Raw genomic sequence first — 16,707 nt, 5'->3', positions numbered from 1 at the left:
TCCCGAGAGGCAGCCAAGGGGCTACACCAACGACTCAAGAGGGGGTTTCTTGTGGCTGGGACTGGATGTTTTTCAGTCTATGGTGCTTGTCTGGGATCGTTGTCAGCCCAAGAGGTTTAATTTTTGTGTGTGTCCATGCGCGCGTGGTATTATTTGTCCCTTGTCCCACCTTCTCTGTACTGATTGGCCTTCTTTCTCCCCAGTTGTAGTCCCTCCCACTTTCCATTCCTCATTGTATATCACCTCTATATTGCTATTCCCCACCCAACCCCAACCCTTGCCGATACCTGCTTACAGTACTAGCTTGGTTTCCATGGTTACTCCACAGTGTCTACTCACATCTGAGGATCTGGAGCTGGGAACCACAGATGAGAGAACACATTTGGCACTGGTCTTTCTAGGTCCGGGATACCCCATTCAATATGAGCTATTCTAGGTCCATCCATTTACCTGTAAATTTCAGGATCTAACTTTTATCAATAACTGAGTATTACTCCATTGAGTACATATGGCGTTTTCATTGTCCATTCATCTGTTGAAGGACATCTTTTTTTTTTTCCCATATCTAGCTCTTGTGAGCAGAGTTGGCAATGAACACTGTTGAGCAAAATGTCTGTGACATAGGATGTCGAGTCCTTTGGGCATAAGCCAAGGAATGATACAGGTGGGTCACATGGAGGGTTTATTTTTACTTCTTTTTTTTTTTTGAGAGTTCTCCATAATTATTTCCAGAGTGGCAGCACCAATTTGAATTCCTGTCAAGAGTGAATGAAGGTTCCTATATTTCCACAGCCTTGTCAGCAAAACAACCAGTGGATCCTAGCCATTCTGGTTTTGCTTCTTTGCTTGTTCGCTCAGTTGGTTCGTTGGGATTTTGTGTTTGTTGTTGTTGTTTTGAGTTAGGGTTTCTTTGTGCAGCCCTGGCTGTCCTGGGACTGGCTCGGTAGACGAGGCTGGCCTTGATCTCACAGAGATCTGCCTGCCTCTGCCTTTTGAGTGCTGGGGTCAGAGGCGTGCACCACCACCACCTGGCTCAATCCTAGCCATTCTGACTGGCGTGAAATGGAGTCTCAAAGTTGTTTTAATTTGAATTCCCTTTATTGCTAATGATGATTAATACTTACTGAGGTATTTCTTAGCCATTTTTATTTCTTCTGTTGAGAACTCTGTTTAGCTCTCTAGCACATACTCTAGAATTGGGTCATCTGTTTTCCTGACTGTATTCTGAGTTCTTTGTGTATTGTGGATATTAATCGACTGTCAGATGTGTTGCTGACACATTTTCTCCCACTCTGGGGACTTCTTCTTCAATAACTGGTTGTTTCTTTAGCTGTACAGAAGCTCTTTAGTTTTGCGAGGTCCCAGTCGTCAATCACTGGCCTTAATTCCTAGGCAAAAGGACATATTTGGTCTGTTTATAACTTTGAATACTCAAAACACTTTTGATGGCCTGTTAGGTTTAGTTTTTGTTACAGTGAATACATCCAGAACTAACAAGTGACACCAAGTGACAGTTCTCATTCACTGTTGCCACCATTAATTATAATGCCTTGTGACATCCTACTGTCTTCTGTTGCTATTTAGCTTTTTATCGTCACTGTCCTTCAGTGACAGGAGTACTGTCCTTTTGTGCCTGTGGTGCTAGGCAACACTGTGGCGACTGTGTAGTTACATCTTTGGTTATAAGGAACAAGACTGACTTTTTTAATATTTGGGACAACTAATCTCTTCCGAGGGTTTCTCTGCTCTGCCCGATCCCTGGAATACAGGCATCGGTGACAGCAAATCCTCTAAGAGAGACGGTACCCACCCTTCCTTATACTGTGACCCATGTCGTGGTGTCCCCCAACCATGAAACTGTTTCCATTGCTTCATAGCTGTAGTTTTGCTACTGTTATGAATCATAATGGAAAGATATCTGATGTGTGACTCCACCCCCCAAAGGGTTTCCACCCACAGGCTGAGAATCACTGCTCTAGGATGTAAGTCAAATTTCAGAACACACAAATACTGCCACCTCTCTCTATTCTTCTAGAATTCCAGTCTCTGGGCAATGACTTGTACTCTATGGTCATGAGAAATGGCTTTTTGATTGAGATTCCAACACACAGACTAGCCAAGAGAGAGAGCTGCTAATGTGTCATGGGATTAACAGTGGGGCTATTTATAACGGTCAGGCCTAAACCTTCTCCATCTGCTACCTTGACTGCCTTCTGTTAAAACAAAAGAAAACAAACAAACAGAACCAAACATGTAGTGTAACAAGCAGTGGGACCATTTCTTTGGGGATTATTATTTAAAGGTGCTGGCCCTGTCTGTAGATAGCCACTTCCTGTTGTGGAATGTGTGTAAGAATCAAACACCTCTTCATTCCTGGGGGCTTGTCGAAATCTTAGGGTCATCTACAAATGTTCGTTTTGCACAGGATTTTCTAGGCGGGTATTTTTCTTGTTGCAGCAAAAAGACCATCAAGAGGAACAAATGCCAGGGAGCTATAAACTGCAAGGGCTCCTAACTGGAAGAGTGCATCTTAAAGCATTTTTAAAAAGTACCATAGTTTCCTATGTATGTTTGGAGTCAGCTGGCCGTACACGTTAGGGATGAAGGGATGCTCAACAGAGCATGCTTGATGAGCCTGAAATCCCTGATGGCAATGGACTTAAATACCAGAAGATGCAAAGCCAGCCTCTGACAGCTTGCTATCTGCTAATCTCTGCCCACCCGCTCTCAGATTCTTAATTGAAATCTTAATTCCCGAGGCAGAGGGATATAAAAGTGAAAATTGGGGGAGAGTAATACATGAGGGCAGAACATCTCTGAATGAGGTTGGTGTCCCTACGGAGGAGCCCCGATGGGAAAGTGGGTGGGGTTCTGGAGGAGTTGGGCACCTGAGTGTTTCTCTCAGTTGCAACAATTGAATCATTTCACAGGAGCTGTATCTTTATGGAATGTTGAGGAGCTTGACAGGGGATGGGATGTGTGACAGCGTAGGACTCACACTGGATTCAGATACTGGCTACAGAGTTCCTAAGGCAGGCAGCTCATCTGAGTTTTCTAAATTCTAACTTTCTCATCTGTAAAATAAAAGCAGTGTCCAGGCACCCCAGCAAGCCACCGAGAGCCTCAAATGATCCTTGCTGGAAGTCTTTGTGCTTATATGTGTTTATATTTATAAACACCCACATGAGGACCTTGCATTAGTTTGATTATTGGCAGCGAAAGGGATGAGAATCTGTAAGGGAAGGACTGCAGGTAAACAGAACAGTATCTGGACATTCTTTAGGGTCTATGACAGGCTGAAGAAAGGGGTCAAAGGTATGCATGCCCTAGTTCTGAAATCTATGAACAGAAATCCAGGTGTTCTGCCTTACAACAGGAAATTTAGAGAATTATTTTTATTATTTCTAAAATTGCATATATGAGACACATACACACAGAGAGACAGACAGACAGACAGACAGACACACACACAGACAAAGAGAGAGAGAGAGAGAGAGAGAGAGAGAGAGAGAGAGAGAGAGAGAGAACGAACAGGTGTCAGCAGACGCCAGAGGTGACAAGTGTCCCTGGAGCTGGGGTTGCAGGCAGTGTGAGCCACCTGGCATGGTGCTGGGAACTGAACCAGGTTCTTCGTAAGAGAAGTCAGTGCTCTTAACCACAGAGCCATCTCTCCAGGCCCTCCACAGGAATTTCAGAATCAGCTTATTTTAAACAGCAGTTGACATTTTTTTTTTAATTTTGATTGCAGCAAATCTACACATAAATGGGGGTGGGTGGCATTTTAACAGCATTAAATTCACTGATTGCATGCAGTGTGAACTTTTCCATTTGTACAGGTCTGTAATTACAGCAATCTTTTATACATTTCACTACACAGATCTTGCATTTTGTCCGGTTTATCTCTGAGTACTTTGTATTCATAATGCTATTTAAACAATATTGCTTTCTGAAATTTCATTTTCCCACTGTTCGCTGTTAGTACACAGAAATACAACCCATTTCCTTGTATATGAATCTTTAATCCTGCAACTTTGCTATAATTACTTTTTGGTTCTCATTTTAAATATATATTCCCCCAGCACTGCTTTCTCGGAATTTTGCTTCAATAAAACATAGATGAAGCCCAATAATCTACATTTTTAATGTAACCAGAGTTGAGACTGGTAATAAATTCTCTAAGGACATTAATTTGAGAAACATAAGAGAATTGTTAATTCTGTGAACTGACAGGGCAGAGTTAGCTACCTCAGATCAATCTTCCACTTCATATGTAAAGAGTAAATAAAGCAATTAAAAACAGATAAATGTACATTTTAGGGTTCATCTGAGTTCATAATAAAAGGAAGGACAATACCAAATATTAGAAATGAAGGGGGGGTGCACCTAAGCCTAGTAACATAGCAACGTGAGTCTAAGAAGGTCTGGTGATTTGCAGAGCAGACAGAACAGAAAGTTGAACCAAGATTTTTCCATAGACCTAGAACTGTGGAAAATCTATCTCCAAAACCAACGGTAACTAAAAGAGCCTAGGAAGATTCCGCCCTCTCGCCTAGGATGAAGTTTTGAGGCCTGTTATGTAGCTAGCAGTCTGATGAGCGGAAGAGGCTCCTAGGAGAGATCAAAGTCCCATGGACAGGCTCGCAATCCAAATATACACACCGTTAGATCGGCTGCAGAAGCTGAAGAAGCCTGACTGATGAACTAACAAAAATGCCCACCCGAAAGAATGTGTTCAAAATCTCGTATCCTTGTTAAATGACTACAATATAAACGTTTCTAACTGTCTGAGGGAACAGTCTAGTTCCTGAGGAAAATCAGTAGTTTCCAAAAGCAACTCAAGAGGTACATAATAGAAAATTCTTAGAGAAACCCTAATGTGGCATTCCCAAAAGATTTGAAGGGGCGTATAAGAAATAGAAACCACAATGAAGGGAGAAGATATGGAAATAGGAAATTTATGATTTCTAAAAACTAAGTCAATGAAAACTTACAGTTGAGTGGATAAGCACACCAAGAATAGAGAAAGCTAAAGAAGCCATTAGTCAAGTAGAAGAAGTAACTTAGAGTAAAATACTCTGAATAGAGGCTGGCAAGGTGGCTCAGTGGGTAGAAACGATTGCTGTCAAGACCGATGGTCGGAGTTTGAGCCCCAGGACCCACATGGTGGATGTGGAGAGAACTGACGCCAACTAGTTCTCTGACCGCCACCCATGTCCTGAGTGCACGTACACGAGCAGATACGTGTAATAAAAACATATAAATCACAGAGAGACAAGGAGGTTGGAGAAGAGATTAGTTCTGGAGTGGTTTTGAGAAGTGAGAAGAAAGGGAAGCAGCACTGAAGAGGCTGCTGATGAGAATTGCCCACGACTGAGAAGGCGGGCACAGTCCGAAGGAAGCCAGCAAGCACCAGACACGGGGCTGCTGAAGGCGAAGCCACCCCAGTGGAACCACAGGGTACCGAAGCCAAGGCAACTCTTAACACTAACCTGAAAGCCAAGAGGGATAAATGTAGCGTGCGCGCACGCGCGCACACACAGAAAGAGAGAGAGAGTAAATCCTTTCGTTAAAAAAAAGTGTGAAGAGGAATCAGAACCCTATGCACTTACTTCTATGAACATGGAGACCTTTTAGGGTTTGAATGTAAAATGTCCCCCATAGACTCACAAGTTCAAATACTTGGTCTCTAACTGGCAGAACTTTTTTTTTTTTGGTGACTTTAGAACCATCAAGAAGTTCCCTGCTGGAGGAAGTAATTCTTGGGGAGCAGGCCTTGAGGGTTACACCATGGCCCCACTTCCAGCGCAAGTACTTTTGCTTCCCACTCTGTTGAGATGTGCAGAGTCTTAGCAATAGCTCCCACTGGTGTGAGTGCTGCTGCGTATTTCCTGTCATGAAGGACCGGACCCTCTCTAACTGAGAGACAAACTAAGCCCTCCTCCCTTAAGTTGCTTCAGGCAAATATTTAGCATCAGGATTAAAGAAACAAAGTGCTACAGTATCTTAAAGCAAATGCAAACCAACAGAAAGGCAGCCAGGAAAGAACTTTTCTATCCACTTAACAAATGTTCCTTAGTGAGGTAGGACCATGGGGTTTTGTCAGCTGCTTGAAAATAATAACCAGCAATCATCAACAGCCCTCCAAAGGACACAGAATTGCACGGAACCTACAGGAATGATAATATGGAATCACTACATAAACAGAGCCCCTCCTTGGCAACTGAATCTTTTAATAAATGACTAACAAAATAAAGAAGACTGACACACAGATGGGGAAAAATTACATTTTGGTCTACCCAGGATGAGAGATCTGCCAGGAGAATTTGAAAGCACAAAGGAAACAATGGATGAATACATCTCATGGTGTATTGTTTGGGAACCTCCCGGAGAGCAGCCAGCCCCCTGGAATGACGCCCAGCACAGTGTCCCTGCCGAGCTGGAGGAGGTCCCACCACCTGTGGCATGGGGGGCCACTGGCATGCTTCCAGGCTGTGTCTGAACACTGCCACCCTGCCAAACATTTCCTGCACACCCACTAAGTAGTCTGGTGTCCTGGATGCTGGTCTGCAGCATGGAGAGGTGACATGTGCCCATCTGAACTCCTCATCCATTCTGCATTCGTCCTGGGGCCATGGCGAGAATCCCACCTCCATGTGCTAGGAAAACACCCAATCAAACTGCGTGCAGCCGGCCATTTGGGTGTATTTTTGTTTCAATCTTTTGCTCTTTCATTGAACATTTGTTGAACAGCCTTATGTTCTCAGTGCTTGCGGCATGGGCTCTACACAGCACGATTCCCACACAGAAATTTCAAAACAACAGGAAGCCAAGACCATTTTGCTTAGGGATGAATAGAGATGTTAAGATTATACGGGAAAGCAGGAAAACCATTCCCATGATACGTAAGGTGGCAGGTGCATTGAGAGGGGAGGCTAGCATAGTCTCCGGTTGGTGGCCCAAGGCCAGCTGGGGAGAGTGGCTTCACAGGTGTGGGAGAATGGTGGGGTTTGGGCAGCTGATAGGACTTGGGTGACTATGGATTCATTCATCCTCCCAGTTTAAGTAATCAGAGCACCTATGCTACCCTGTGCCACCCACAGATGAAACAACAGAGGTAGGCAGCACAGATACTGACGGTCATAAAGGAAAAGACTCCTCGGCATAGGCCTCAGGGACATACATTCTCCCTGTGACTATATCTATGTAAATAGTAGGTTTAACTATGGTTATCAATAATGAGCTTATTAAAGAAGTAGAAAAACTCAAAGAAGGCAGAGGGGGAGGGAGGCAGAATATTGATGGGCAGGTTAGGTATACCAGTATCTTTACATGCTAAGAGACATAAGGTCCAGGGAACAAAACCACGAGGGTTTCATAGACAATTTAAGGCTGTAAGCGAAATTTATGAAATAAATGCAATAAGAATGACGGCTTGTTGGGGTGAGATTGGGGCTTAGGGCTGTCAGTGAAGGGGGCATAAAGGAACTTTGAGGGGTGATGGGGGTTTTCTCTATCTTGATTTGGGTAGGGGGGTACCACTACTCCGGTTTGTCAGAGGACACAGAGACAGGGTGAATTTTACTGCATGTAAATTATGACTCCGTGAGAATAGTGAAGGAAAGAGAAGAGAAAGGTAAATTAAATGCACATCTCGCATATCGGGGACCAGAGAGAATTGGCTGAAGTTAGTAAAGGGGTGAACAGTAATTCAGAGTTAGCCAGGGTCCCCAAGACGCTGCTGAACACGCTGCTCGACAGAATTCCGGGACAGGAAGACTACCTATTGGCTTCATTATTTTGCTGTCTATCTATTTTTTCTTATTGGCATTTTAAAAGAATTCTGAAGGTTTAAGATGACAGATGTTGGACGTGGTGTCTTACATCTGTAATCCCAGCATTAGGGAGGCTGAGGTATGAGCTTTGAGAACTTGAGGCCTGTCTGGACTACACAGTGAGTTTCAGGTTTGCCCAGGACACGCAGTGAGAGACAGTCTTGCCAAACAGTGAACGAATCAACGGGTGGATAACAAAAACAGAAGAATCTCTCTTGAAGGACAAAAACTTCCTTGTCTCTTCCCCGTAGGTACTCTTTGCAGCAACACGTCCAGTCTAGATCATGTCATCGCTCTCTTGAGTCTCTCTTGGACAGTTCGTCCTTCCTCCCTTGACTTCTATGACATTGAAGTTTGTGACAACCCAGGCTGGGCCTTGCAATCTTTGCTTCACTTGGTTTGCCTGAAGCATCCTCTGGGTCAGGTCAGAGGATGTGGTAGACTGGTCCTGATGTTGTTGACAGAACACTGCATCCTGTTAGGAGTGATCCTTGGGGGTCACCTGCTCTATAACTAATATGAGGTTTTCTATGCTCCTCACTGTAAAACTGAGTTTCCTCCACTGTTTAACTGGTGTGTTGATGGATGACATTTTGAGACCACGTAAGATCCTTCCTCACTTTCACTTTGCTCCATTACCTTCCACCCAAATTGGTTATTACTTCGAAGCTTTGCCACGGGGCAGACTTTAATGAAGTGGATTCAGAAATGCCTCTTTGGACATAGATCCTTCTATTGGTATCAGTATATGCTTTCCCACATTCTTATGCACACTCACACATGTACACATACTCATGCATACATATACATGCACATACACAATACACACATGAACACATGCATTCATATGCACATGTGTGTATACATATACATGCACACACATATACACATGCATTCATATGCACATGTGTGTATACATATACAAGCACACACATATACACATGCATACATATATAGACATGCATGTACATACATATACACATGCATACATATATCACATGCACATGCACACACACACACACACACACACACACACACACACACACACACACGCCTGTATTCTGAGCACTTGGTTACCTGGTGACCACACAGAACGAGTCCATACCTGAGATGTCACAGTAAACCGTCTGCTGGTAGAGCTTGGCTTCTAGGGGGTTAAAGTACACAGTGATTTCAGCTGTTGAGTTAGGCCAGACATCACCTTCCTGAGGCAAGAACAAGAAAGAAAGGCATTGTTTTCAGATGATAATATCATGAATTGTTCTCATATATTTAAGGAGTACATGACGTTTTGACACGTGTATGAATAGCAAAATGGTCCTTAAGGAACATGAACAAGAAAGACACTGTTTTCAAATGATAATTTCATGCCTTCTTCCCCATATATTCCTGGGTCTATTCTTATGTGTTATCGGATGCAGGTGCAAAGACTCAGAGCTGTTTGACCAGCTTCTTCCCATTTGCCTGTAATCACCCTCTGAGCCCTGGCACCTGCCTTTCTACTCGTGTTTGTATAAGCTCTCTTTTTTATAGCCTTCATATGCCTGAGAACATGAGCTATGGTCCTGGCCTTTCTGGGTCTAGCCTGACTCACTTAGCAATGTTGTTGCAGATGCCAGAGGACAGTCCCCCATCCCCGCCACACACGTTAGAGGGTTTTGCATTTATTTATTGTGTGCACACACACCCTTGCCACAACGTGGGTATGAAGGTCAAAAGAAAGCCCAGAGTCAGTTCTCTCTTTCCACCATGTGGGTTCCAAGAATTACACTCAGGGTGTCAGGCTTGGCGGCAAGTGTCTTTACCCATTGAGCATCTTATCCACCCAAGAGCGTGTCCCTTTTAAGGGGCTGAACAATATTCCATGGTGTGTATATATCGTATTTCTTTCTTGATTCACCTGTGAAGGGCTCGAGCAGGCCTGAGCAAGGTACACGTGGTGGCAGGCATTTTCCTCCTGCACTTACCTCTCCCTTGTTAACCACAGGCTACAGCCCTAGAGCTAGCCCCCAAAGTCTATTCCTTTATTTGGCCACTTCCTCCTCCTGAGGCTGAACACTAAGGTCCAGCTATCAAAAGCCCCCTTTTTGGCCACCTTGATTAACATGCCCAATCAAAACAAACCAACTCATCCTAACAAAGGCTTCCCCTTTTCCCTTTATAAACTGTCATTTGCTTACAGACCATATCTGTCTCCTCTCTATCCATTCGTCCTTCCAGGGCAAATGTCCCTTCTCCCTCCTCCCTCCCCTCTTCTCCCCCCTTCTCCTTCCTCTTCCCCCTCCCTCTCCCTCCTCCCCCCTCCCTTGTTCCCTTCCCCTTCTCTCTTGTCCTCTGTCTCCTGTCTGTCTCTTATTCCCTGCCTTTTGTTCCTCTGGGACAAATAGATCTCCTTTGTGCTGAGAACCTGGTCTTGGTGTGTCCTGTGCTGATGCAGGTCCTATGTAACATGTCCATGGACGTTTAAGTTGTCCCACCAGTTGGCTGTTTAAATCCTGCTGCAGAGAGCATAGGACTGAGCCTGTGCAATGCTAAGTTCCATTCCTTTGGGTTATGTAGCAAGAGGAGAGACTCTGGGTGACATAGTAGCTCTATTTTAATTTCTTTGGGGACCTTATATTGTTTTCTGTGGTGACTGTACCAATTCACATTCTGCACATAAAGGCTGAAATCCTGGGACCCTGAAGGAAACACCTTTACAACCCACGAGAAAACAGTTTTCCTCAGCAGATATGGCTTGCATGTAACTGTGCAACTTTTCAAGTGGCACAAAGTTTGGACAAGTTTAAAAGATAATGTCAGTGAATTTATGAATATGGGGTGCATTAAAGAGGAAACCAGGAAGGATAGGTTTTTTTCTTCTTCTTTAAAATGGAGTTTTACTATGTAGCCAAGGCTGGCTTCAAACTCACTGTCCTCCGTCTCCATCCCTGAGATTGCAGGGGTGTGTCAGAGGAAATGGGGTAGCCAAGAAGGCAGGGATCTTAGCCATTAGCGGGATGATTGACATGAATATACACAAGAAGGGCTGTGCTTGTTACAAAAAGGGGGAGGCACAGGGACCGCAGAGAAATGAGTGCCTGGCTTCCTCAGCAGAGGTACTGCCTGCCTAGCTTCTGAATGACAGCAACTAGAAACGTCTCTACTCTATGGAGCCACAGCAGTGGCCCAAGGGAGGGTAATGCCCCACTCAGAGTGTTTCTGTCATTTTAACTCACACCCCCGAAAGCCATAGTAAGAAACCCAAGTTTTGCTACTATGTTGGAATAAGTCACCTACCAGAGTTTACCTACTAGGGAAAAACTGGTTTAAAATACTCTACTGACCACATTAATCTGGTATTTCTTCACTAATCTCTCAGGCTGCAAGAGCTGTTCATTGCACTGGATTCCAAGAGCCCCCTCCCCACCCCCACCCCCACCACGGTCTGGAAATGCTAGGTATTCAGTAAGAGTTAGATGTTTGCTGACTGCCAGCCTTGGTGCTCCTTAGAAGGACAAGCTGAAAGGTTGAAGAGGCAGCAGGGAGAAAATACGTGCCTTTTCCTGAGGTTTCGTAAATAGGGTGCTAAACACGTTTAGAAATCTATACACAGCTCAATAGAAAAGCAAGGCAAGACAACTTCATAAATAATCAGGCCCCGGTCTCAGACAATCCCCAAAGCATGGCGGGGCCAGTCTGGCTGGAGGGAGAAATACTCCTGGAAGAAAGGATGGGGGAAAGAACAAATGGCCAACATCATCCCCTCACAGAGGTAAGATCCTCCCTTCAACCTCGCCACCTGCAGGAAAGGCAGCGTGAGGCAAAGAGTGGAAAACAGGAAACTAGACCCAGTGTTGACTTACTCCCGAGAGCAATCGGTCTGATCTGTGACCTTCTCAGGCAGTGTCCCTCCCGGCTTCAGAGTCAGGAGAGGACACCAAGGCTCTACGAAGCAACAGCAGGGCCATGAAGGTCATGAAGTGGTTTTGCATCCCCGGCTGAGTTCAAGAGGAGGGAGGTAGGCACTCACCCCCCATCTCCAGCGCCCAAGCAGAGGTGGCACTTGCTAGTCAGAGAGTCAGCTGTCTCTACTCTGCTTGTGCCTCATGTAGTTATCATCAGACGTGGATTCATGCCGGAAGCCTCTTCCTGCCCTTTTTGTTGCATTTGGGACCCTCAAAACCATACACCCATAGTGCCCAGAGAGGCCTCTGAGATCCCAAGAGGGACAGAGACATTCAAAGCGCTCTCACGGACTGAGTCATTTCTAACGACTGAAGAGCTTTCTTTGCAAGACACTGGAACAAATATTTGTTTCCTTCTGACAAATGGCAAATGCGTGGCCCTTGGGTAGAGTTTAAAGGCAATGATGGTGTGTCTAGACCTAGAAAAGGTAACAGGCCAAGCAGAAATGGCTCAGCCATTCAGCCGAGTCTTCAGCTAACTGAGGATATGCCAATGGACCCTTCCTAAGAATGACTGAGGATTTGGGCAACTAACCTGTTCCAACGCAGACTGGCCAAAGCACCGAGGGACATTCTGGATCCTGAGAGAATCCACACTAGAGAAATGTAAGTGAGTCATAAGAAGTGACTCCAAAGGATGACCTGCAAATCAGATTATCTCAGCACACGTGAAAAGAAGTCTTATTGGTTGGGGTAAGCAAGACCATCCTCACAGTCCCCAGGCCACGGAGTCCAGGGAGTAGGCACAGACAAAGGGGCTGCATGGCCTAAGCCTCCAAGCACTCTTGAACCTGCTATGGTTCAATAAGTCCGCTGTGTGGAAGTGAAGGGTTGGGAACTGAGGCACAATTGAGAGGGAGTGGTCTGGCCCTCCCCCAGACAAAGGAGTACCAGCACCCGGGTAAGACTGTGAGAGGGTTCTCTGGTGACAGGACGACAGCATAAGGAAGTGGTCTACAGGGCTCAGACTGAATGGGGACCGGCGCTGGGGTGTTCTCATGCTGAGCCCGCAGCATCCACTGGTAACTTGAACACGGGAGATAATCCAAGGACAAACGCTACCCTAAAGTCCTCTCCTGGGTCAGGGTGTGTGTCGGTGAGCTAACGGTTGTTCAGCTGTCACTGTCACAGTGTGGTGGCTCCTCTCTCAGAGGGATGCGGGGTAGGGTGTCATTGTCTACTTCCTTTCATCTGGTCATCACTGAAAAGTAAACCTCAATTTCTTTCTAGCAAAGCGTTGGTTAAAGAACAACGCTGTGACATTTCCTAGCAAATCAAAGAACAAACCTTACGAACAGGCGATAATGCCCAAAACGACCGCACTGCGCTCCCTGGCTTTGAATCTTCTCACCTTACATCTTACCGACCTGGATGAAATTAACTCCTGCTTCACTTGTGCTCCTGGAAATACCTTTCCTCTGTTTATTGCTCTGCTCTGACATTTCAGAAAAATCAAAACATTCAGGAATTTTCCCCGATGGCTCCAGCACCAATATCCTGTCTCTAAGACTGGATTTGCCTCCTCACCCAGATCTCTGCTGCTCTGTTTTCCTTCTACCTCAAAAACTCTCTTGCCCTTCTCTGACCCTTCTCCCCACTCCTAACCCAAGTTACTATTAGAGTAGTAGTAATACTATTCAATGTAATAATAGTAATAATAATAATAACAATAATAATAATAAACAACTCAGCTGCCCTCAGTTCTACTATAACCATCTCCCCCTTTCTCCAATGCTTTGTCTTTCCCGGCTCTATGGGGAGTAGAACAATTCTATTTCACTTATCAGTCAAAGAACTTACTAGAAGGATCCTTATGTCTAATGTTATATTGCTAATTGGCTAACGTTACATTATTATCCTTGGAGCTTTCCAGTTCCTTCTGAATAAGAACAACAAACCAAGGAACTTCACGGCTGGTGTTCAGCCTCTCGGATGCTATGAGCACGCAGGTCTGTGACAGGCGATAAATACAGGGAGAGAAGTGTCCTTAAAGGCTTTTTTTTTTAAAAGAAAGGTTTCTTTTGGTTCACAGATAGAGGGTACAGCACATCATGGCGGGGACATCAGGAGCTTGAGGTGGCCGATCACATTGCGTCCATGGTCAGACAGCAGAGAAGGATGGCTGCTGTCTGGCTTGTTTTCTCATGTTTATCCAGTCTGTTTATGGAAAGGTGCAGCCCACATTTCCGATGGGTCTTCTAGCCTCCGTTAACTGATAGATGCTATCTAAAGCTGCTATAATTCTTTCATGCTGAATGTCCAGCCCACACACAAAAATAAATAGTGCCAACAAAATCATTTCTCAAAAATCTTGCGAGGTGGGCATTTAAAGCACAAGAGCAGAGTTAGGTGTGTGTTTAACATTCTTGACTGACCTGGAAGGCAGAACGCAATGTCTACAATATGAATTCCTCCGTTAAATAAAAGAATTGCTTTTTGATTCTCTGGTTACATGGGTAAGTGTGACTCACGCAGTCAGCTTTCCAGTCAGTCTCTAACTTGCAAAGGCAAGTGTGTCTAACTCAGAACCACAAGTTGGCTCATGTTTCCTGAGAGCCCAAGTTCTCACCACGCGTGTTCACAGTTCCTGCCCTTATGTCACTCAGTCTTCACCTTTGTGAGGTCCTTTCAACGCCACGTCAAAAACAGAGAACTGAGCTGGGTGGTGGTGCACAGCCTTTAATTCCAGCAGTCAGGAGGCAGAGGCGGGCAGATGTCTGTGAGTTTGAGGCTAACCTGATCTTCAGAGAAAGTTCTAGGGTAGCCAGGGGTTCACAGAGAAACCTGGTCTCAGAGAGAGGGGGGTGGAGCAGAGGGAGGGAGGGAGAGAAAGAGGGAGGGAAGGAGAGAGTGAGGAGGGGAGAGGGAGAAAGAGAGAGAAGGAGAAACGGAGGGAGGAAGGGGAAAGGAGAGGGAGAGAGAGAGGAGGGAGAGAGAGAGAGAGAGAGAGAGAGAGAGAGAGAGAGATGGATGGTGGGGGGAACAAAGCTAGGAGTATATGGTATTTCCCCTGACTTCCTTTCACTCTCTGCAAGTCTAAAAGCAGGTTAGGGCCCACCTCTTTCACTATACCATGGACGGAGAAAGGACGTTTAGAGTCACTACCACTGACACTCAGCCTTACCTGACACAGTCTGCCCTGGCAATCACCACTGTAAACACTGAGACCCTCTCCACCTGTGCTTGGCTTCTCTGGAAGGTGACTCAGAGCAGCTTCTTCTAGAGGACAAAGCCCACGTGAGCGTGTTAATGCTCCTGAGAGATGGACTGGGGGTCCTTACCAAGTTCCCCTGTGCTGAGTGAGGGTCAAAGCCCAGTCCCTTCAGAATAAGATATGGGAGCTCTGCATGAGGTGACTTCCTTCATGCTTGGCAGCATAAACACCTTCAACTACCCCATCGTTTGCTGTAGTCCTGGCAACTCTGGAAGCTGAACAATAAAGATCACTTGAGCCCATGAGTTTAAGAAAAGCTCTGGAGATCCCATTTCCCAAAATAAGGAAGCAAAAAGAAATTTTCTCAGAGAGAAGGCATGCTCTCAATGTCAAATGTCTGTTTAAGCATTTAAAAAAAAAAAGGATGCATTTAAAAATTTTGTGTGTGTGTGCTTGCCTGTGTGTACGCACACATGCATGCAGATGTCCACACAGGCCACAAGGGGGCATCATATTTCCATGGAGGCCAGAGTTGCAGGGCTTTGTGCGCCGCTGAATATGGGGCTGGGAACTGAACTCTCCCTTCCTTTGCAAGAGCTGCAAGCTCACCTCTGCATGGAGCCATCTCTCCAACCCTCAGTGCCGAATTCCTACCACTGACCAACCTACCAACAAAATGCAGTCATCTTTCCCATTACAGAAGACCCAACCAAGAGCAAAAGCTATGATGATGCTTGGTTCAAGGACCAATCGCCTCAAACAACGTTGAGTAAACAATTGAATGGAACTCTAAAAAAAAAAAAAAAAGACAAGTAAACCATCCTCATTACTGTCAAGAAGACCAAATTGACGAGAGGCTGGCAAAAAGATTGACTGCCCAGTTCCTCTGGCTGGGACACAATACTGAAAGCCAAGGAAAGTTGTGATGCTCAAAATAATGCCCACAAAGGCTGCAAAGAGGGAGCTCTGTGATCTGTCCATCACAAAAGGCACTTTCTGTCTCGATTTGACCTTCAACCCAAATATGAAGAACTCCATGGGATTCTCAGCGAGTGGAGGTGGCCATGTGTGATGTCCAAGCCTTTTTCTCTTTCCCAGAAAGGAAAGATACTGACCAATTTAATGAGCAACCTAGCTGCTTCTAAGGCTTCCCTGGGCTTCTTTCCACCCACACTGGTCCTTCAGCACTAGAGTGAATGTTCTGGTACAGTGGCCAAAGAGTAGGCCTTAGCGCAAAGACCGGAAAGGAGAACCCTAATGAGTGAGGTAAAGGATGGCCAACCGAACTGACAGAGCCAGTCAAGGGCAGTTCCATCTCAGCACATCCACGTCCTTGGGCTCCTTCCTGGTGTCCATTTCCAAGGAGTCAGCGCCCACGTGTTTGCCTCGTGAGTCACAGCTAATGATTCGAGCAGAGGAAGGGCTGTGCAGGACAAAACGCACTGCATCTTCTTGTCAGCCATCTGGACTTGCACCCCGCCTGGTTCTGCTGAGCTCACCCTCTATGCCAAGTGAGGAAAAGGGTCCAGTAAACTAAATTTGAGCCGTGCTCTCCAAGTTTGAATTGCTGGAGCAGCATGTTTCTCGGAGGCTTAAATAACAACGGGATGAGGGTTACTATTACTTGTGTGGTAATGCAGAGATGACGGAGCCTCTCTTCCTTTTGACGGCTCAGTGACATGAAGCCTCAGTTTCCCTAGGGCTGCTGGTTAAGTCCACTCTGATAGAGGAGATGTGGGTGGGGTAGGAGGACCAGGAATGTTGGGCCAGCTTA

At 45.5% G+C, this 16,707-nt stretch overlaps 1 protein-coding gene across 1 annotated transcript in view; it reads right to left on the bottom strand.

Annotated features, from left to right (window-relative positions):
• Hydin (HYDIN axonemal central pair apparatus protein) overlaps nucleotides 1-16,707 on the bottom strand; it is a 351,132-nt gene that overhangs the window by 232,521 nt on the left and 101,904 nt on the right. The window contains exon 10 of the mRNA XM_032887538.1: nucleotides 8,938-9,037. Coding sequence (XP_032743429.1) covers nucleotides 8,938-9,037 — 100 coding nt within the window. The remainder of the gene's footprint in view (nucleotides 1-8,937; nucleotides 9,038-16,707) is intronic.

Source organism: Rattus rattus, chromosome 17 (genome assembly GCF_011064425.1).
Source record: "Rattus rattus isolate New Zealand chromosome 17, Rrattus_CSIRO_v1, whole genome shotgun sequence".
Taxonomy (NCBI): Eukaryota; Metazoa; Chordata; class Mammalia; order Rodentia; family Muridae; genus Rattus; species Rattus rattus.
This window is presented reverse-complemented; position numbering and strand designations above follow the sequence as displayed.